The following is a 22,778-nucleotide window of genomic DNA, read 5'->3' as shown; positions in this document are numbered from 1 at the left end:
TGAGGAATGAGCTTGATCACAGTCAGGCAGGCTCGCAGGTGCAACACATGATCTTGATTACGGTGGAGCAGGGAGGTAAAGCAGGGAGCAGAAAGCAAAAAGGAAATTTGGTGATCCCATGATGTCATCCTTTGCTCTGTCTTTGAGCTTTTTTAACCCCCCCCCCTTTCCATCTCGCTCACTCTTAGTTAAGGCAAAGATAAATCATGTCTTATCACGTATCAGAGTCACCCGTGATTAGAAGAAATACCTCTCTTTGTCATGCCATATAAATACCTCTGGGAAACAGAAAGTCTTATAATTCAAGCTACAGGGGCAAACACTCAGTTTAAGGCTGGTGGAAAGTTAGAAAATATAGAAAAATGAAGACTGGCAGAGATAGAAAAATTATAATTTATTGTCTGGAGTGAATTTTCTGTCTGACTCAACATCCGATAATTGTTCTGTCATCCTGTGAGACAGAAGCGATGATGAGGACTTTGTATCAATAAGAAATCTGTGGGTATTGTTTCTCACATTTTCCTCATATTGGATTGTTTAAAACCCAGAAGCTGATAAGAAGATCCGTTCATAGCAACGTCTCCGTGGACTGAACCTGGTGCTGTTAGCCTGTTTTTCTCAGAATTGATTAAAAAAATATACAAAGGTTCACTCAGTTTAACATCTAACATGTGGTTTATAGTGAATGTGTTGATGAAAAGGTAAACTTCTAAACATGTATTGAACATTTTTTTGTATTGTATCCTTCTTGCTCTTTTTTCTTTGCTCAGCTGACAAAGAGCGGCTTTCTGGAACATCCTGCTGCGTTAATGGGCAGCAGATCTGTCATATAATTGGACACTAAAGACCATCCCAGGCTCTTTCAGGACTAACGACGTCTGTTCTCTGGAGGTCGATAGATCACTTTGCATTCATCGTAGGGATTTTATCATCGTAATATCACCAAAGGTTTCAGACAGAATTGAGAAACTCTGAACTTAATGAACTCATGTTCTCTGAAGGTTCTGCAAGGATCGGCTGTTAGAGGAGGACGAGAGATGGAGTGAGGAATATGGTGTCCTCTGAAATTGTCGGATTTTCAGCTTGATTGGCCAAGACCGGTGACTGGCTGGTGGGAAACATTCAATTCTGACTTTTTTCATGACAGTGCATGCACCATGTCTAAGCACTGTTAGATTTCTCTAACAATGACCCTCTTGGCTGTGGAACTTATTACTGAGTTAGGAGCAATCAAATTTACCTAATATCAGCCTCTGCAAGGTATTTAAAAGAAAATTAGAGATTGAGGGAGAGAGCAAGAAGATGTAAGAACCCATTTAGAAGGAAACTGCATTTCCTGTGGCCTTACAACTCGAGACATGTCTGTAGTCCATTCAGACACCAAGTGGGTGAGAGAGAGCAGGACATTCAGCAGGTAACAAGAAGGTTTAATGGAATACATAAAAGTTGCTCTGCTTTACCCATATGAGCTTTAAGCTTCTGTGTGCAATGGGACAAGATCAATTAGAACATATTGGCGCATTTTTGAAAATATTAGAGTGGAGGAAAGGGTCTATATACTTGGGAAAACCCAGAGATGACTTTTACAGCAATGCCAGCAGTGCTAACCGTGATTATTGCTTATACAAGATGATAAAGACAGTGTAAACCTTTGACTCTGTAATCATGAAAAATATGAGTAAATCCTAATTTTAATATGACTTCTCTTTCATAGAAATGCCATGATTTCCACGGATGGAGGGAAGGCTAACACAATTATTTAAGTGCTTCTCCTATGCTTCCGAATAACATAGATGTTAAGGAGAAATTGAAATGTACTCAAATCAGTATCAGTGGTAATATGATGGCTGTAATCGTATCTTCCCTCTGGGACCTGGCTATGTAGCGCAAGAAGCAATTGTCACCTGGTGCTACAAACACAGAAACATGTCTAAATAGATTTTGTTTCACCTTCGAAAACAAACAACTCCAGAGGCAGAGATTCCTGAGAAATGGCCAGAATACGATTCAATTCAATTGAAAACGACTTACTTAGTCCCAAAGGGAAGATACATTTTATATTATGCAGATGTCTTCAGAGAGTTGTAGATGGTGATGACGGTGGGAAGGAAGGATCTTCTGTAGCGGTCAGTCTTACAGCGGCTCGTCTGACTGAGGACGCTCTGTTGTTGTGTGCCAGTCTGATGAAGAGGATGTTCACGTTTGTCACTAATGTTCCGCGTTTCCTGAAGAATCTTTCTTTGGAAAATAGTCTCCAGAGCAGAACCAACCTTCAATATTAGCTGGTTGAGCTTTTTTATTCCATTATTCTGGTGCTTCCACCCAGAGAGATTATGGCAGAAGAGACAGCACTTTCTACTTCAGACTTTTCAAATATATGCAGCATACTGCTGCCTACACAGATGAAATTATTCACAGCAGTTAAAATAGCTCGACAAAGTTTGGCAAAAACTTTCATGTGAAAAAGAAAGCGTTTAATTTTCGAGTGAAACGGTCAGTTTCATTTTCAGATCATTTTTTGTCCTCTTTTCCCACTTTCAGGCTTTTAACAGCTGTCTCTCAGTGGTGCCAGCAGGTTACGAGGGATCGCGGTATCTGCAGCAGGTTTCCCCTCTATATAAGACCACAACCATACTGATTACCATATGCAATGGTATAATTAATCTGCTTATAAATAGCTCTAGTCCTAGTTCACACAACAGGCACCCTGCCCTGCAGGTTAATACCTCACGGCTCTGTTCATGTCTCCGTTCAACAAATGCAGAATGTCAAACTTGCATTTCACTTACATGGAAATGTTGAATTTGACCTTGTGTTCTGCGCTCACTGTGCTAAGCTATAGACAATATCGTTACATTTACCCCCATCCCCTCTTTATCGGGATCATCAGTAAGGGGTGAAAAAAAGATCCTGAGTATAAAAGGAGTCATGAGTGATGATCATGAGAGAGTTGCTTTTTTATCCGCATCCTTTCTTCTATTTGTGCTTGGAAACCATCCAGGTGGGAACAAGGTTGTGAAAACAGTCATCTATCTATCTATCTATCTATCTATCTATCTATCTATCTATCTATCTATCTATCTATCTATCTATCTATCTATCTATCTATCTATCTATCTATCTATCTATCTATCTATCTATCTATCTATCTATCTATCTATCTATCTATCTATCTACACACACTCACTGAGCCTTAAAAAATATTACTCCATAACTCCTGGACCGCTGTCGCAGGAGTTATGGAGTCTCTCTATCCATATTTCACCTGTAGAGATTGACATTTCATTTTACCAAATACCTCAAGTCAGACTGGATGACTACAGTTTGTAAAAAAGCATTTTTAAGTCTGGCCTCAGGTTCTAACACAGCTCTGGTTGTGTGTTCAGGGAGGCTTTAAGCTTCTTAAAGCCTTTAAAAGGATTTCTTTCAGGCGTGCCACATACTTTTTTCTAACCATCATCCAAACTTCTCTGACAAGTTTCCTTCTCCCTGCTAAAGAAAAGGCTGCCCACAGCATAATGCTGCCACTGCCATGTGTCACTGTAGGATGATGTGCAGTGCCAATTTCCTGCCACGCACAGCATCCCACTTATCAGCCATACAAGTTTGCTTTTTGATTTGATCAGACCGCCCACTTCCACATGTCTGCGGTGTCCCCTTTGTGGCTTGTGGCAAACTGCAAGCAGGGCTTTCTTTCAGCCGTGAATTTCTTCTTGCCAATATACCACAAACACCAGCTCTATGGAGTTTACAACTAATACTTATCCTTTCAATGGCTCCTCCATAGATATCCGCTGGTGGAGGTAAACGGGTCGACGGTTGTTAGCTGTCTTTTCATTTTCAGATGTTGCTAAGTTAACCTAGCTTTGCTTTAAGCTTCTCCACAGCTTTATCCACGACATGATGTGTTCGCTGGTCCTCATGATGAGGGCTTCACACAGGGGGACACCATTGGAGTTTAATTAGGGGCATTGGGATGTAAAGTAGGTGGAATAAAAAAAAATAAATCCATGAGACGTTTTTTTTTTCCTTTTTATTTAAAAAAAATATATTTTTCAAAACCGTGTATCCGTTTCCTTCCACTTCACACATAGTTGCTACTTTGTGTTGGTCAGTCTCATGAAATCCCAGTAAAATACATTGAAGGTTTTGGTTCTAATGTGAAACAATGTAAAACTTAATTTTGCTCTTAATTAATACTTATAGACGTACGCACACATAGATGTTGCATCTCATGTTTCCTTTTTTTTCTTAGAATATAATAATGTGCAGCGGTTCATTTCAATCCCTATGTTAGTGGTTGCTTGTGCTGTCAGCATCTTGCCGTGTCTGTAACTACATAAGATGATTTCTGTGTATTTTCCTCTTATTGCTGCTGTTTAATTCCTGCAGTACTATTTATATCCTAATAGCCCCTGGCACTGATGGTGTGACTGAGCCGCAGGGCTTTGTGCACTCTCAGTGGCAGGCTTCTCCACACTTTCTGCCCTGCATGGCCACAATCCTTGTTGTATGGTGACATCAGAACAGCAAGGGTCTTATCACAAAACACATCTCGACCGCGGTCTGCTTCCTGTCCTCCTCTAGTGACATTTCAGCTTCCAAATCTAATAATAAACAAAACCATGAGAGTCTATCTGCTGGTCCACATTGAAAATGTGTTGCTAACGTTAAAAGTCTTCTCTCGCAATCCAGACTGTGCCATCACAACAGCATGATGCTTCACACTCCGTCTATGCTGCAGGATTTTCCAAGGTGCAAGTTAAACTTGAGATGTGTGGAAACTGCAGTGCAGTAAGCATGCAGAAACTAGACTTTTTTTTTTGAGGCAGCTGTTCCTGTCCTAAGAGTCCTAGAATTAGGTTCCAGCTGCTCTGCTGCAACAAAGGGAATGCACTCCTACATCTGTATATCTCTGTCCTCTATATATATTTCTCCCTCAAATACATCCTCCTAATTTGAGAACATCCTGTGGTTTTCTCCTGGGGTGCCAGTGTCTTTTTACAACATTAATAAGTGCTGTGTTTGCAGAGACTTAAGGACATTTTAATGAGGTGTAACGAGCAAGTGAAATTCAGTGGTGAATAAATGGGCAGACTGCACTTACAGCAACACTGCTCTGTGTGAAGGTTGTTACTGAAGGAAGAAAACTCAGTTTGCTACTTTCAGTATCAGTCGAGTTTTAAAAAAACAGAGTCAAAGGAAGGAGAAAAGGTTTAAGAAACTTCTAGGAATATAAAATTAACTGACTGCACATCACTGACTAGAACTCTTTGGACGTGCAGCTCAGATTTTTAAGACTGCACTTGTTGACAGCCACACTATTACCCCCATGGTCAGAGGGTGGCGCCAAATGTACAATAGCTCAAGAAAATCAAATCACGAAGAAGAAAATTAACAGCTTCTTTTTTTTGTTTTTTACAGTAAGGAAGGATTTTTGTTTTTCTTACAGAAAAAAACTGCACTCAAAAGTTCTTTATTTTATGTTCTTTTCTTCTTCTTGAAGTAAACAGTATATAAGCCAGTGCATTATGACCCCCGCGAGGCTGTGGGGAAAACTGCATTAGTTTATAGTAGAGGTGAGGACCTAGCAACTCAGATTCATTTTATAGGTGCCAAGAGGTATGTCAGGACTTTTATGAACATTATCACCTAAAAAGTGATAGAAACCTGAAGTGTGTTGACCAAATTCCTCTAAAATGGGTCACATACAGCTTTACATGATTTATAGAATTATTTGGGGGAAAAATTATAAAGAGAGAGATACGGTACCCTTGCGTTTTAGGTGTGCAGAATATTTATATTATAGTCTTTTAAAACATTACAAAATAAATGCTGTAAGTCTTTTACAGATGTTACTTAAACTCTATATTTATTGGGTTTGTAGAGACAGCTCTAAACCTTTGGGTTGTTTTGTTTAAAGGGGCAATAAGTAAGATGTTCACTGTAAAACCAACCTAAATCACTAATTTGTCACCTGGGATGGAAGTAAAATTCCCTCTAAACAATCGATCCTCTCCATCAACAATGTCTTAGTCGGTAATATTTCATGTTAAATGTACACTGAAACAACAAAGTAGAAAAGGGGGAAAAAGGAGAAAAGGTGAGAGAGAAAGGAGAGAAAAGGGAGAGAGCAATACAACATCCTCAGTCTGCTTCTTCACCTGCAAAGGGAGATATAAAAGAACAGCAAAACCAGCTGATAAAGTATTACAGGTACAAACAAGCAATGCCTTGGCACCATCACTAAAGAATATACAGTATTATTTAATATGGAATGTATAAAGTGACAGCTGAAGATAATAATGGTGGTTTTCTGTATAGAAAATAATCCGTAAGTACGTGGATCCACCCACCTGTATTCTAATTCTAATAAAACCTCTCAGATATATAAATCAAGCAGAGCACTATGGTGAAAGCAGTAAGGCTCCACTTGTGAAAGTAAAATCTGTTGGGCTCTCTTTGCCACTAAGACAACATTTGTATTGCCACATTGCCAGACAGGACACACACACAAAAAAACAATATCTTAGTCAAGTTTGTCTCCTTTCAAACCTAAAGGTGCAGAGTGTGGCCTGTGTTTACTTCCTGGTTCCTGAGTCAATCATATGAATGTTCCCAGGGTTCCCAAAACAGAGCACAGCATTTGGTATTTTATCTTGGCAAAAGAGCAGCAGCCTGCAAACATGGAAGCCAGTAAGAGCAGCGGACCAGAAATAGAACCAAATACAGCATCATTTACCTATCCCATGTTAGTAAAAATTCAGTGGAGTTTCACAGCATCAACGGACTGGCCAGTAAATGGCGAGTCTCCATGAAAGGCATTGTGTATGCGTTGTTCCGATTTTAACCACTAGGTGTCATTATTACTTATTGTTCCTTTAACTAAAAAAAAAAAAAAAACACTAGTTAAGACAGCTATATTTTAAAGTTCTGTGGAAAGCAAAGAGAAATTTAGTTACGGTAAAAAATTCTGGTGAATGCTATGCCCAGATCTGTAGACAAAGCTGGTATTTAAGCTGGACATGGTGCTTGGGTTTTAAAAGTTTTATTGAAAAATAGGAAATGGTGACAGGAGATGGTGAATAAGCTGGCTGAGCGACAAAGAAGGGGAAAACCACACGCAGGCAGTGAAAAGAGACAATCTGACAACGAGTGGCTGTGTGAGGCAGGAAGTAGGTGGAGTCCCAGGTGAACTGACTTGGGCCTAATTAGTGGCAGCAGGTGACGCTGATTAGGGTGAGTGGAGCCCGAATGGAAAGTGTTACCAATTAATTTATTAGTTTGTGATTACACAGTTCAGTTAACAAGACTTAGGAATGGATGTTAATCATGTCTATATGTATTTCCTGTATGTTCAAAATAGACACAAAAAAAAAGATCTGCCAGTGTTTTCAAAAAATATGTCCCCTTTAAAGATGCTGACTGGAAGTCCCTCTGTAACCTATCAAGCCTTCTTGTTATTTGCTTAGGACCCTCTTTATCCCAAACTTTGACTGGACATTGTAATGTGTTATAAAACTAAATTTTTGTAAATAATTTTAAATAACCTTACTTTATCACAAATACCTCCCGTTGAGTCTTAAGAAACAATCAAAACTTCAGTTTTTGTTGCCGCTATCGTGGATTAGCATCGTTATGGTGGTGTGTTCACTGACCACACAGACAGGTCCTCCATTGTAACGGCACTCCAGTTCTAATGGATCACCTTGAAAACTGCATGGCACACATAATGAGACATGAATATACATGCCATGTTTGTTTTAGCTGCAAAAGGCTTGGACAATTTCTTGAACAACATAATATTCAGTACCTGCTTTATATGTTGCATAGCTCTGTTTTCAAATCAAATATCTGTTTAAAAATTATATTTGTTTCTGTTTTGTTAAGAAATGTCAGTAATAATGTTATAAACATGTTATAAACATGTATTACTGATGACAAGACTCAGCAGAAAAACTGAGGGCTTTGATTAAAAAAAAAAAAAACTGGTGCAAACGGAAATGTCAAGGGCAATGTGCCAGAATGATGTCTGAGTGATGGGACGTGCGATAAAGAAACAGAAGGTGAAAAATGCTGGGGATGAGAGTGAATCATCCTGCCTGCCACCTTTTCCTGTGTTCTCCGGTAATGCGCACATTATTTCCTCTTATCTCTGATTATAGCAATCAGTCATAAATTTTCTCTAAAACGTAGCCATGAATGTTAAGTAGAGACACAGGATGTATGCGAGTTGAACATTTTTTCTACTGGATTTTGTTAAGCAAGGAAACCGAACTGCTTTATTTAACCTTATTCATTAATAATTATCTTGTTATCTGACATATTTGAACACATCCAGCTTTAAAGCTTGCCACAATGTGCTTTATAGACATTATATTAAAAATGTGCATATGAGACAGCTTAACTTTTGATGCGTATTTCCTGTAAAGAGCAAATGACCTCTTATTGACATGATCCACTGGTGTCATGTTTTGATGTTTTGATATATATATATATATATATATATATATATATATATATATATATATATATATATATATATATATATATATATATATATATATATGACCTTCCCACAGCATATATGACAATGCAGCAAAATGTGAATTATTGGCTAAGGGGGCCAAGAAGCCATCAAATTGGTTCAAGTTGTCTTTTACTGCAGGAAGAACCTTGAGTATCCAGAGAGAAGAACCCCGACATGCACAGGGAGAAGTTTGAACCCAGGCTGAGATTTGACCCCAGGTCCTTCTTGTTGCAAGGCAGCAATGCTAACAACTGCCCCACAGTGCAGCTCCATCTGTGGAGCAATTATAGCCATCAGCAGTCCTGCCGTAACTCCACCTGCAAATTGATCACTTTATCAGAATTGTTTAACTTTATTGAATATGGTTGGTTTTATGACACAAACCTAACCTTGGAGAATAGTTTATATTGTTCTTTTTGGTTTAAGTCAACGTTTTGGAAATGCAATATCTGTACAGATGTGTGTTTGGATGTACTGTCCTGTTGGAACAACCAGTTGTTTTCCACCTGACCCAAACTGTTCTAACATTGGTAAAATTGGTTTTGCTCACAAACCACACAGGCTCATAAACTGGGAATGGCTTGAACACTGGTCTTTGTGTCCTCATTAAACAGAAATATTTAGTTTAATTAAATGATAAGTTTGAGACCCGTTCTGTAAGAGATGCACATTGAGGTGGGTATGGTTCCCACTAATTTAAAGGCAAGACAGGGCAAATTTATTTGTATAGCACATTTCAGTACAAAGACAATGCAAATTGCTTTACATGATTAAAATAAAAACAGAATAAAAGCAAGTTGGAATAAAACGTAGATACAATGGAACAAAAAAACATGAGAAAATGGAAACTAAAAGCAAATATTGAAAACGTTTGGATTACAAACTTGAACTGAAGGTAGGAGAAACACCTAGGATGGATAATTATTTGGGTACTGTGTGGGAAGTCAAACACGTCCATCTACTTGCTGTTCTTGAAATGAGTTTGTTTTTTTGTGGTCATTCTAACTTGAATTAAGATCGATGCAAATAACTCCTTATTTAATGTGACGCTCATGCACACAATGAGTGAACGTAAACTACATATCCCGGATTCAGTCCAGTGATCTATGGGTTGACGGCTGTTTTATTGTACTAATAGAACATCCTGCTATTATTCTCTGTTTAGTCTTCATTGACTGCTTCCGACCTTTCTAGCCTCTCCTTAAGGAAATTCAGTCTAAATTACAGATTACCTTCATTGTATAATAATATTATTTGTTTAAATTAATCAGCTTATTTCCCCTTTTAATGGTATTTTTGGATTTCACAGAAACAGAAGCCATGGTCAGTTGGACAACTTTAAAGGATTGACTTATGATCATCGGTGATAACTACAAGGCTGCATTTTGATACGGCTTCTTCCTGCATACAACTGTTACTTAAGCCTGTGAAACCACTTGTGAGCGAGACAGAAAAGGGTTTTCATTACATCGTGTGTTTTAGGGAACAATCGCAGCTTCAAATCCTGGTGCGGCATTGTTTTATAGATTTCTCCTGGCTTTTGTCAGTGTTTTTCTTTGAAGGAGCGAGCAGGCGGCTCGACAACTGTTGAGCAAAACATAAAATGCTACTTGAGAGGAGAGATCAGAGGAGCAACAAAAAATAGCTCCAAATATCCCGAGGGACCTGTTTTCTATTATGTTCGTGTCTGCACATACAGACAGGTTTGTACCTTACTGTTCCAGTTTACAAGTGATGCCGTTTATAAGTGAAAATGCACAATCCTCACACCTAGCAGGGAAGAAACCCTGACAGGGATGATCAGACTGACAGAATCAGCTAACCAGCTGATGTAACTCAGAGTTGTGGCTGGACCACATGGTGATGTGATCAGATGCAATGAGACTCATAGAAATGAAAGTAGGGAGACATAAATGTCTTTCAAGACCAACTCTCTCCATCCTCCTGTGATCCCTGTAATTTGTTTGTCTAAAGAAATAGCTATTTTCCAATGACTGCCTCTTTCAGCAACAGTTTCAGAATAATTATGGTTATGGTTGCTGTCAGACCGCCATGAAAATCTTGCTGCCGTAAAAGATATCCAGTTCTCAGATAAAAAAAAATTAATTCTGCTGCCGGCTAAGGCCAAACATCCACCCATTAGCTGGTGTTGTCACCTGGCCTAATGTTGCGGCTAGAGACTCTATGTACGTTTGTCATGAAATATATTAAAATGTATATTTATTTAGCAATTTAACTATTACCTAAAGTGATCAACCCGAATGACCAGTGTTACATTAAGAGGAAACAGGGTGAAGCTTGCAAGCCTAAGAACACCATTCCAACTGTGAAATACGTGGGTGGCAGCATCATGTTGAGTTTTAATGTTTTAAGCCCTCCCACAGGAGGGTCCGGCACACTTCACAGGAAGTGTCTCCAACAGCACATTAGTTCAAGTTACTTTCTAATTCATTAATAGTTTTAATTATTTGGCCACTCCGGGGCGTTCAAACTGTGTATTGAACTATGGGGGTGGGGGTGAGACAGTAACTTTACATGTTTCACACTTCATCCCAAAGCACATGCTTTATTTTTTTAAACAAAGAGCGTCACAGATATTATTCAGATGAAGGAGCTTTATGTTTATGCAAAACGCACTTAATATCTTTGCATTTAGACCCATGTGACGTACTTATAGATACACCAGAATGCGCAGCAGCTTAACTTGTTTTTTTTTTTTAGTTTGAGTCCAAATGTCGGAAAAAAACAATAAAAAAATGTATCCGAAAGTATAATTAGTAGTTAATTTTGTTTTTTAAATCCATCAAAAAGTTTTATGAAGATAAACTTCCTTGTTTTCTTTAAATGTCTTCTCCTGTAAATAACTGCCACAAGAGATTTGTAAAAATTAAACTCAAAGAAATATACATTTCCTTTAGTATTTTGGCAAAATTATATATTTTATAAACTCCTGTCCCAGCTTCATGTGGGAAGGAAGACAAGTCTACGATTTTTTTTTTTTTTTGATAGTTGTTAACATGAAGAACACATACAAATAGTTGTTTGTATCATAATGTAATTAAGTCACATTCTAAAGCCTTTACCAGGTGGTAAAGTGTTATGCTGTGTTCCTCTCTGAGGCAAACAAACATCCATCCATTTTCTAACACGTCTATCCCTTGTGTGAGCATCTATGGCAGACAAACAACTAAACCTAATCAGGATTCCTACACATAACAGCAGGGGAAAGCAAAACCTTAAAAAGTCTCAGAGTTAAACATAAATGCACAAATCAACATGCGTTCCCTCTTTTAAATTCTCTCTTGTTTTTTTGTCTCTAAACTTTCTGGGTAAGTATTTGCCTCGTTTTCTTCATACGCTCAGGTAAAGTAAAACCAGCTTGGGGCGTAGGGTCGTTTTACTCCCCTTTGAACTAAAAGATGTGTTGCCAAAGGTGGACAGGAAGAAGGTAAAACAAAAGTTTCCCTGACGGACGGGAGTAACCGCGTCGGTCGGGTAACACACCGCTGTGTCTGTCAACATATCCTCAGCTGAACTTTTACTGCAGAGCAACCTCACTGTAATCTTAGCACATGCCTAATCACTAATCCCCAGAATGCCTCAAATGAAGTTAAAAGCTCTCCCAGCTGCTTAGAGCCTTCTGGAGGCTCTTGCTTTTATTTATTTTTTTTCCCCTTAACCTGCGCTGGGTTAGACTCGTCAGATAAACACAACACACATCCCAGCTACTATGCCGTTAAGCAGAGGTCAAGCACACATGACATAAAAGCATTAACAGGCGACGTCTCCCACACCGCTGACACAAATCCTCAGCCGATTGAGGCGGAGTCGATTGTTGCGTCTGTATTGATCCGAAACCTTATCAAAGCTCCGCAGATGTGTCGCGGAAATTCTCCTCGATGGGCCCAGAGATACCGTATCGGACCACCGAGCTGGCTAATTTGTTTCATTTAATCCTCACATCCATCCCGGAGCGGTGATCTAATCACCAGATGAATCTGTCTCGTCTCAGGTTATCTCAGGTGTTGAGTCTGAATAACGCAGATTTAAATAAGGTTTGAGTTCATGCAGGTGCATAATTGTTTCCTAGAGCGGCAGCTAAAAAAAGAGCTGGCATGTAGTTTGACAAGTTTAGATTTTTTCCATCGTTCTTTTCTGCTGCTCCCCTTCCTTGTAGGGACATTTATTGGTAGATAACTGCAGTTTAATTAAGATTGTTCACATTCAGCGATAATCCATTCCGACTGCTGCCAGAAACATCATTTTCCCTCTTAATTCAGAGCCTCTTCATCAGGCGCTTCAATTTAAAAGTACGTGGATGCAAATATTACAAAGCTGCACCTTTTGTCTATTAGTTAGCATTTTTCTCCATCCACCGGGATTTTCTTTTATCATCTCTGTCCCCGCTCTCTCTGGACTTTCATCTTTAAAAGTGCTGCCGCTGTCTGTCTTTCTATCTCTTTATAGGCTCTGTCATCGCTCTCATTGTTCTGAGCTAGAAGAGAGAGAGGGAGAAAAAAAATCTGCCCTTTCTGGAGAGCACAAAGGCAATTAAGGATGCAGGGAGGGTGGGAGCGGACGAGCAGGGGAAGTAGTGAAGTCGGATGGGCTGATTGAAAATGTCGTTTCCTGCTTTCTTTTCTCTATTAGATGCATGTAGAATTCAAAATATTTGGCTCGCGCCGCCGTGCAAAAACTCCTACGCCGAGACAAAGAAATCGGGCATCTGTTGGGTCTACTTAAGCATCTTTAGTTAGTTTCACACTATTGTTTTATGTCTTAAAGAGAATGTAATAATATTGGGTAGATACTATGACTGTTGACTCTATCTAAGCAAGGAGACACCTTTTGTTGACTACAGGTTGCAGGATCAAAATGGTCAAAGGGTTTGCTATTACTTTAACCCCCACCCTCAGTTTTAATGAATAAAATAGTTTTGGAGGGAAGTGATTCAGTTGTGTTCAAGTCAAGTGACCGAATCATCTTAAATTAACACAACATTATAGGCTGCTGTGAAAGCGAAGGATTTGTGTGCAACCAATATCCACTATTATATCAAGTAGATCCAAAGCATTTTTTTTAAAGTGTAGGCTTTGCAAATGCAAGAAGAACCAGTTTTCAATTGTCTATTTCAATTTCAATATGAATGCAATGTTATTGCTATTTTTCTCTTCAGCTGTTTGAAAACGCATGGAATAAAAACATGATCTAATGCAAAGTGTCTCGAATGTCACATTTTTGGTTTTCAGCACTGTATCAACTTTTGGTGGGATACAGTGCTGGCTGGTGGTGATGTTGGGCGTCCTAAGACTTATATTATAAAGCACAGAAGATTGGATTTCAGCAACAGAAAAAATCCAATTTGAAACAAACTGTTTTAAACGACATAATTTTAAGCACAAAAATAACAACTAATCACCACTAAAAACCATGCTTGCACAAAGCCTCCGTGAGCAGAGTTGACTAATTACTGCAGCGGATGGATCTGATTAAGAGCAAAGTGTTGGCTGGAAGGAGACTGAGCTGATCGGATGATGGCTGATTCAAGAAAAGTCCGGAAAAGTCCAAAACAAACAAACAAAAACCTAAATCATGACAAGAAGAATGTGCAAAAACGTGAATCTGTGGACGCGAAGGCACCGTAGGTAAAATGGCTGATCTCTTCTTACAAACAATAACAGAGAGGCCTGCCTCTATATAATATTAATTCATACTTTATGTCTTTTATTGTGATCTTTAGTGATGAATCTTGAAGTAGAATTAAACACAGTATCTTGGCTGGAGTGGGCTGCTTGGTAAATAAATAAATAAATAAACCGTAATCCAGATCAGAGACAACTATTCCTGCTATAATTCTTGAAGTTGTTGGGAAGCTCTACTTGTTTCTGGAAGCCAAACTCTGTTTCTTAGTTTAATCAGGTTTAAAATGCAGTTTTTCATACAACCGGTATTTGTACAGTAAGCACTTTTTCAATTAAAGTTTAGTCAACAACTTTAATGTCTTCTTTTTTGCAATAAAGCTTTCTGGAGTGAACATCATCCATATAGTTTGTGTTTTTGAAGGAGATGAAATGTTGGATGTAGATGTTTTTGAATAGAAATATTAGCATTTTCACAAGAATAAAGAAGGGAGTCATCAGCGTATATCATATTGACTCTTTGACAGGTTGATAGGTACTCCTGATAAGGTTTTCACAAACACTTTTAATCCTATAAGCTTGTTTATCTGGCTTTTAGTGACCTTTATGTCCCCCCCCCCCCCTACCAAACACAAACTCTTCACTGTCTGCAAAACGCTTGTCTTGCCATTAATGCTGCATCTTTGTGTGGTCAGCAGCCGCTCGGGCTGATTATCATATTCCTCATTATGAGGGCAGGTGTTTTGTCAGAGAAAACATTTACTCTCCTTGTCCCTCTGCTGCTGAGGTGTTTAGTGACGGACGAGAGGAGGAGGCTAGTGTCACCTTTTCTTGCCTACATGTGTTGATGTGTATAGCATAGTAATGGTTCAACGTCCTGCGCTCCAAAGTCTTTGATTGCTCAGTGGAAATATGCATGTTGACATCCTTTATCATAAAGGTTATCAATGCATTGTTGAAGGCTGCTTCTACGCAGACATTATTGATGGTTTTCAAGCATTTCCTCCAAAGCAATTATATTTTTGTCCTTCGTTTTCTCTTCTGACACTTTGCTCTTCGTCCTTCTTCCATATGCACCAAATATTCTCAGCCCCTGACGTTCTTTCATACCACATCCCTCCTAAATAATCCCCCCTCTCTCCTTCCCTTCCAGATGAGGGCCAGACGATTTGCCAGAACCCTCCGGAGCTGGCGGGCCAGCGGTTGGCGGAGGTCGGCATGCAGCTGCGGACGGACTGCCACCAAGGCTTGGGCTACTGGGACTACCTCTTCTTCATCGCCATTGGCTTTGTCATCTTCTCGGCTGGCACGGTGTCAGCTTGGGTGATGGGCATACTCATGGTGCTGTACGAACGCTACAGCAAGAGGAAGAGCGAGGAGCTGGACAGTGAGGATGAGGGTGAGAGGGGCCCCATGAATGGAAGCAGCGGAGGAGGGGACCAGGGCAACGGGGATCTGAGCAAACCCAGCATGCAGGTGTAAGAGACTGGAGTGGAGGAGAAGCACCTGAAAATGTTACTTGAAGGGAAGATGAGAAAACAGACAAAAATGGGGGAGAGAGGAGCCTCCGCTCTGTACTGAGATCTGCTTGTCTCTTCTTGTTCCAGATTTAGATATCGCAACTGCTCTTTAACAAAAGTGTGTGTTCAAGTGTGTGCGCGTGTATGTGTGCGTGTGTGCGTGTGTGTGAGAGAAAAGAAACAATCAGAGACAGCAATAAGGATGCCTTCAAGTTTGGAGAACAGAATAACCTCTGAGATTATTGAGAGCAATAACCCAGCACATACAACCACAAAGTTCCTCCACACATTGTAAAGTGCTCTTTACCAACACCTGGTGTGAGTGAGTGGCACGTTCAAGCACACACCTGCACCCACGAAATAAAAGGGGAAAGGAGGAGGTTACAAAAACAAAGACCGATGCCTTAAATCTGCCACATTGGAAACAGGGAAACTGGTTTATATCAGTGTTTGATCGGTATTCTCAGAATGCCCAAAGGCAGCCGTGTCCAGCTCCGGTCCTCAAGGGCCGGTCTCCTGCGTGTTTTAGATCCGTCCCTGCTGCAACACATCCCATTCAAATGAATGTTTTACCTTCTCAGTCAGCTATCCAGGTCTACAGAGGCCTACTAATTGAACGCGCATCAGATTCAGCTGTGCTGAACGAGGAACCACCCAAAACATGCAGGACTAACACCGGGCCGTGAGGACTGGCTTTGGACACCACTGCCCTGAGGGGCTCAGTCGTTATAGTCAACGTTAGCTGTTCTCTGTCGAGGACTAAATCTGTCCACAGGGCATAAACTCATTTTGGGGTATATATAATTAGACAGAAAGCAAAGTTGTGTGAATGTACATAAAACAAATGAATCCTATCTTATTAAAATACAAACGTCAAAGGTTTGTGGGTCCTGCTGTTCAAAGTAAACTCATTCAGCTCTTTATAAAGTTTGCAAAAGGGGTGCAGTATTTCCAGAAAGCTTTCATGGGAAGTTAGGCAGGGGAACTTTGGAAATGTCACAATGTGTAAACTTTCCTCTGTAATTGGGTTTATTCAAGCAAACCATGTCTTATACAAACATGAGCATATTTTGTAATAGGCAGCCTCCCAAGAAACTTAATATTATTCAAAACCATTAGATTTGATTACATTTGTAGGTAAAGTTCAATTCCAGCTCTATTACCATCCTATAAATTCCTACGGATATTATCCAACTTAAAAAATGTATGAAATTTTGCAACTACACTGTTTTATGTCAAAAAGGCACCTTGAAGTTATTTTGTTTTACCTAACAACTAGATTTAGCGGAAAAGATTTGCCTAATTTGTTTCGTAGCCTTCGTGACAGGCATCTGGTTAAAAACAAACACTGATGCAGCTTTCACTCACGAGGGACTCCAGGACATTAACATAATAATAATAATAATAATAATAATAATAATAATAATGATAGTAATAATGTATTATTATTATTATTATTATTAGCAGAATTAGTTGTGTAAAATTTTCGAATGTAAAAACAAAGCATCTTGACAAAGTTTAAAACTTTTTTTTGAGCTGATCTTCGTATGTTTGAACTTGGGTGCTTGTCACAGTTGGGCGTCATTACAGGTTTGTGGCAGACTTTAAAGTGACCATTTGAGGACCTGCAGGACATTTAGGCCTGGTAGTGGTAGAAACACTCGTGGCATGGGGACAGAAGACACTAGGACAACATCGGTTACAAAAGCAGTGATATTGCAGCATTTTCTCATAAGGTCTAAAAACTGATTTAAGCTCTCAACCAAATATTTTTATTAACAAAGCAAGATTTTGTTTAAGATGGCAGATAATCACACTGTGAAAGTTTCACATTACATTATAGTCTCCTATAAATTGCTTAACCAGTCATTTTTAGTATTTGATCCCTCTCGTCATCTCTCGGGAATATAATACAAGTTGCTCAAGTCAGTGCTGTCAACATTTGAGTGCAGTTTCGAGTGAGACGGGGTTGTGGGTTAACCTGACTCCCTCCAGATGGATGTAATTCCGCCGAGCTCCACGCGGCTCCACAAATCCATCTGGACTCCCTGGCATTGGGAGGGATTTCAGTACCACATAAAATGGATGAGCCAGTCAGGATTGCTGGGTGGGATTTTCATAGATGTGACGTATCAGAGAAGCGTATCCAAAGAAGTTTGGATTCAGACAACAATGGCGGCTCACAGCGAGGAAGCAAGCAGTGACCAGACATCCCTGAATTGATTTCGGTGTATCATGATGGAGTAAAAAAGTTTCACGCAGCAAAAGGTGTTTAGCCGGTCCTGCTGCTGTTCCCATGTAGTAGAAGAGCTGAGCCGAATGCGCCTTAGCCGCTCCGTCGGCGTTACACATCGGGCAAAACAAGCCAACCCCAACAGAGACTCTGCGCCCGCCCGCTTAGCAAAATCAGAGACGTTCCCGGTTTTCATTAGAGAAATCTGGTCACCCGGTAACTGCGGTAACTGCTGTTTCATCAGTGATGTCCAATCTATCAAATATTAATTCTTTAAAGGCATACTATGCAACATTTTTCAGTTAATTAATGTGTTCCATACCGTTTTGGATGATTAAATCAGTCATTTCAGGTCGAACAAAGGTTTTCTCGGCCGCCCTGGTGGTCTGTGGGGGAAATACCGCACTTGCAATGGGGTACCGCGCACGTGACGTCACCGTCTCAAGAGCAACGCCCCTTTTGCCTCTTAGGTAGGGCATACAGGAGAGAAAGCACGGATAACCCAGCTATTACAAGCGCAACAGAACCAGCGATCTGACCGACTTTACAGCCGTTAAACTTTCCCAAGACGATGTCCCAGGCGCACGGATTACTGGCCGCACTGTCGAAGAACACACCAACCTTCAGCTCAAACGATGGCTTGAGGTTCGAGGGCTTAAAAAGATCGGAAAACTGGCCGAGTTGATGAACGGTAAGCTTTGTTTTTTTTTCCTGCGCGGCGATCATGGCAGCGTCGGCCGTTTTTTTTGTTGTTGTTTGCAATCACCGTCCAGGAATGGGTATATGTTTAATGTTTGTCTCATTTGAAATGTTTTTGAGTAAGCTATCCTGGTAGCAGGCTATCATGTTAGCGCCTGCTACCATGACAGCCTATATGCTGTCATGGTAGCAGGCGCTTCTTTATTAACATGTCGGCCACCAAAATACTCTTACCTTGACTTGATGTCGCTGGAATTGGGTCAGGATGTTCTTCGGTTGTGCCCTTTCCTCCGACAAAATGCTTGCTACATATGTACTTGAATTTGGTAACTTTTTCCGGGTTGAACTGTTGTGTAGGCCGACCGCCCCGGTGTTCCAAGCGTACACATTTCTCCTTGGCAGTCTTGTAGAAAACATCCTTCATATGCGGCCGATCAGCGTAACTCGAGTCGCTGTTGCACGTTCCATAGCAACAATGTTTAAAAACCATGGTCTTAGATTTGGAAAAAGCAGTCGTTTACCGAGTAAAACCTAGGCTAACGCACGTCTCTTTTACAGCAAAACAGCGGTGGGTTTCCGGAGTTTGCCCCACTGCGTACCACGTGATGTGACGTCATCGTGACGTTGTGTTTCTAAAAATAGCTCGCGCGCGGTACCCCATTGCAAGAGCCCTCGGCCCGCACCCACAGGCTCAGTCGGTCTTGCTTTACGGCGAGAACTCCATGTGTTTTTGCCCTGCCATTCACTATATGCACGCACGAAAGCAACAACAAAGAACCGCGCGTTAACGTCAAATAAACATGCAAGCATATCAAGTTTTTTATTATTAATATTATTCTTTTTATTTTGTTTTTTATGTTGGCAAAGCGGCCGCCGCGCCCGCCTCGCCAAGATAGCGCTGCGGGAAGCCCGATGTTCATACCTTCACTGTGTTAGTCATTGTTTGTACTGCCGTTTTTTCCACTTTTCGTTGTGTTCGCCTGTCTGCTAAGCTCAAAACAACCGCGCCTGGCTTGACGGAGAAACCAGAACAGCTGAGCATCTTTATGACAGTGCACTTTTACTTTCGCCCTCTGGGGGGAGCCTCGCTGGAAAATCAACCCTGGTTGCATAGTATACCTTTAAAGGAACACCAGAGAACGGCTTTGAAGGCTTTTATTAGTGGAAACGATGGTTTCGCTTTTGATGTTGGTTTTGATGTGAGTGGTTGAAGTAGCGCGTCGGTAAAGATGACAGACAAGTGGTTTATCCAATCGTATGCAAGGATTTCTGTTAAGGCTCCTCCTTCTGAAATACATTTCCAGTGGAGCGATCCGGGCGGAACTACATCCATCTGGAGAGAGTCAGGTTAGCTGTGGGAGGGAACAGCAATATAACCTCCCCGTTTGGAGTGAGGTTTGTCTGTGAGAGAGTGAGAAATAAAAAGAAAAGAGTGTGTCTTCCAGGAGAGTTGGCAACCCTTAAGTGGTTTCTCTTGTGCTCTGTAATTTTGTGTTGTGGGGAAACATTTATGTTGAATTTGACTCCAATATTGGAATTTCAAAGCACCAAATCTTCAAAATCTGAAGGGCTCCTGAAGGTACCATTGCAATTTGAAAAGTGCAGCCAACCCCAAGGTCCTATTCAATATAGTGGTTGCGTATATAACACTCATGGAAAAGAAGATACTCGTTGCAGGAATATACTGTTTGTTTGCACATCTGAGTATTTCTTATCTACTTAAACACATTTGACAATGTGAGATTCTGTAATCAGTACAGAATATTCAGTGCAGGATTGACCGGTCCACATATGCATTTGTCTGCTTCTCAGCTGCTCCTTAATACTCAAGATTTAAAACGATTTGTGATGTAATGCAGTTTAGACTTATTAAAACAACTTCCAAAAACCCAGTTAGCTCTGATAAGAACCTCTGAAGCTGATCAACATCAGCTAAACTTCTGCAGCGCTTAAAAACCTTTAGTATCTTGTCTGTCTTATTGTCAACTATTCTGTTTTCTACCGAGTCCCCAAAATGCTCCTAAATAAATGTCTTACAAAAGATGGAGGGTCCGTCAATGCTTTTATAGCCGAGTCTTTTTCAGTCAATTCTGTCAACATAGCAGGGTAAATCCCACACATAGATCTACTGCGTTAGGCTAAGCTTAGATAATTCACATTCATTATACTGGTCACCTTGACGACAAATACCATGGTATTTAATATTGAGCGATCTTGTACCACAAGATCCTGCTGCATCGCTATTGTAATGTTTATATTTTCAGAGTTGACCGTTGTTAGCGTAGCAACAGCCATCAATCTCACTGGCTTTGCAACTTCTGGCTGGAAAGAGCTGAGCCCAGCTCTGAAGTCAAATCCAGTGCAGCATTACAATCACCTCATATGAGGCCATTGCAAACAAAAATATCCCACTGGAGACCTGCAGCTAGAAGATTTGGCTCTGATTTCTCTTCTCCACCAAGTGGCCGTCCACAGATGTGTCATTATAGATGCTCGCATCCTAGTTCCTGCTCCTGCTTTCTAGTTTGGTGTCAAGTTCCTGTTAAAGGTCTTTCCTCTGTAAAGGCTGACGAGGTCTTTCTTTGGTCTTTCTTTCTTTCTGTGCATGGGCTTTTTGTTTAGGTTTCTATGTCTACACTGTTAGCTACACCACTGGGCAGCGGCCAGGTCTAACATGCTGGAGTTATGGAAGTGGGGCAGATTTATGGTGGCTGCACAAGTAGATGCTAATAAGAGAAATTTAGTCAGTCGAGCATCGAATGATGGCTTTATATGATGGGACTGGTTTTCTTTTTTTGTTGACCCCATGTTACGGTGAACATACAAGGCTGAGAAAAAGGATTCGATGCCTTTCACATTTCTTCATTTTTTTTTTGTTTGTTTATTTTCTGTCATACTCAGAGGTTTTAAATCATCAGACAGATTCCAATATCAAAGACGGTGAACCTACTTTTGGAAACACTTGCCATCCAGTGTTTGCGATAACTGGAAATTAGTCTGCTACATCATTGTGATTAATTCTTAATGATTCAGCCACACATAAACTACCTGCATTCAAATTCCATTTAAATCTGGACTTTGACTAGGCCACTCAAAAACCTAGAAGCATTCTGAGGTGGACTTGCTGGTGTGCTTCGGATCAATGTCCTGTTACATAACCCAAGTGGACTAAAGCTTAGAGTCCCAAACTGGTAGGTAGACGTTGTACTTCAGGATTTTCTGGGTTATGGTTATTTTACGTTACGTGGTCCAGTTCTTGAAGCAATACAATATCCACAGACCGTTACACTACCCCCACCATGTTTTACTGCTGGGCTGATGTTCTTTCTCTGATATGCTCTGACAGTTTTATGGCAAACGTAATAGGGTACACACCTTTCAAATAGTTCCTCTTGTTTTTAATCAGTCTGTTGAATATTTTGCCCAAAGTATTGGTGAAATATTGATATGTGGTCTGGAAAATGCGAGATAGCTGTGAAGGTTGCAAACTGTTTCATGTTCTCTCCATTTTGTGGATAGCGGTCCTCACTGTGGTTCACTGATGTCCAAAGGAGAACTTCGTGACCCTTGGACGTTCGTAGCTTTGTCTCTCTTCTGTTCTTGGATAAATTAAGATCAAAGCAAGATGTGTTGCTTATTGAGGTCTTTCAGCCTACTTCATGTTGTCATACAGGTTCTATAAGTGAATGTGTTGATTCAACAGGGTTGTCCATAATTAAGCCTCAGTGTTGTTAGTGAAAATGATCTTAATTGACCAAAAAAATTCGGTTGCCAGTCCACAACAGTGTGCTTGTTGTGGTGGACTGCTATAACTTTTGTTGTTGTGGATCTGAAATACTACAGCGTGACAAAAAGGCAAAAACAGAAGAAATTTATAGCAAAAACTTTTTCACAGCACTGTTCAAGGCCAACCCATGCTTCGCTGCGCTGCACCGAAAGTATCCTGTTTGTTGGTGCGTGCGTGACTGAGTGCGTTTAATTGGGCCAGAGCGATCAGAAAGAATCTCCGTGAGCAGCATGGGCAAATGATACATGAGTGGAAAAGGATCAGACGGCCCTTTCTCTCCCATCCTGCGTCTCCTCCTCCTCCTCCTCCGTCCGTCACGGGGAGGACGTCGGCGATGATAAACGGCAAACTTCCCAACGGAAATGGGGTG

The 22,778-nt window shown here is 40.5% G+C and overlaps 1 protein-coding gene across 1 annotated transcript in view; it reads left to right on the top strand.

Moving 5' to 3' along the window:
• The window catches only part of LOC105928880 (leucine-rich repeat-containing protein 52), a 49,810-nt gene extending 32,729 nt beyond the window's left edge, over positions 1 to 17,081 (top strand). Inside the window, exon 2 of the mRNA XM_012866402.3 lies at positions 15,323 to 17,081. Coding sequence (XP_012721856.1) covers positions 15,323 to 15,651 — 329 coding nt within the window. The 3' untranslated portion in view covers positions 15,652 to 17,081. The remainder of the gene's footprint in view (positions 1 to 15,322) is intronic.
• The last annotated feature ends 5,697 nt before the right edge of the window (positions 17,082 to 22,778 follow it).

The sequence above is a fragment of the Fundulus heteroclitus genome, chromosome 9 (genome assembly GCF_011125445.2).
Source record: "Fundulus heteroclitus isolate FHET01 chromosome 9, MU-UCD_Fhet_4.1, whole genome shotgun sequence".
Taxonomy (NCBI): Eukaryota; Metazoa; Chordata; class Actinopteri; order Cyprinodontiformes; family Fundulidae; genus Fundulus; species Fundulus heteroclitus.
This window is presented reverse-complemented; position numbering and strand designations above follow the sequence as displayed.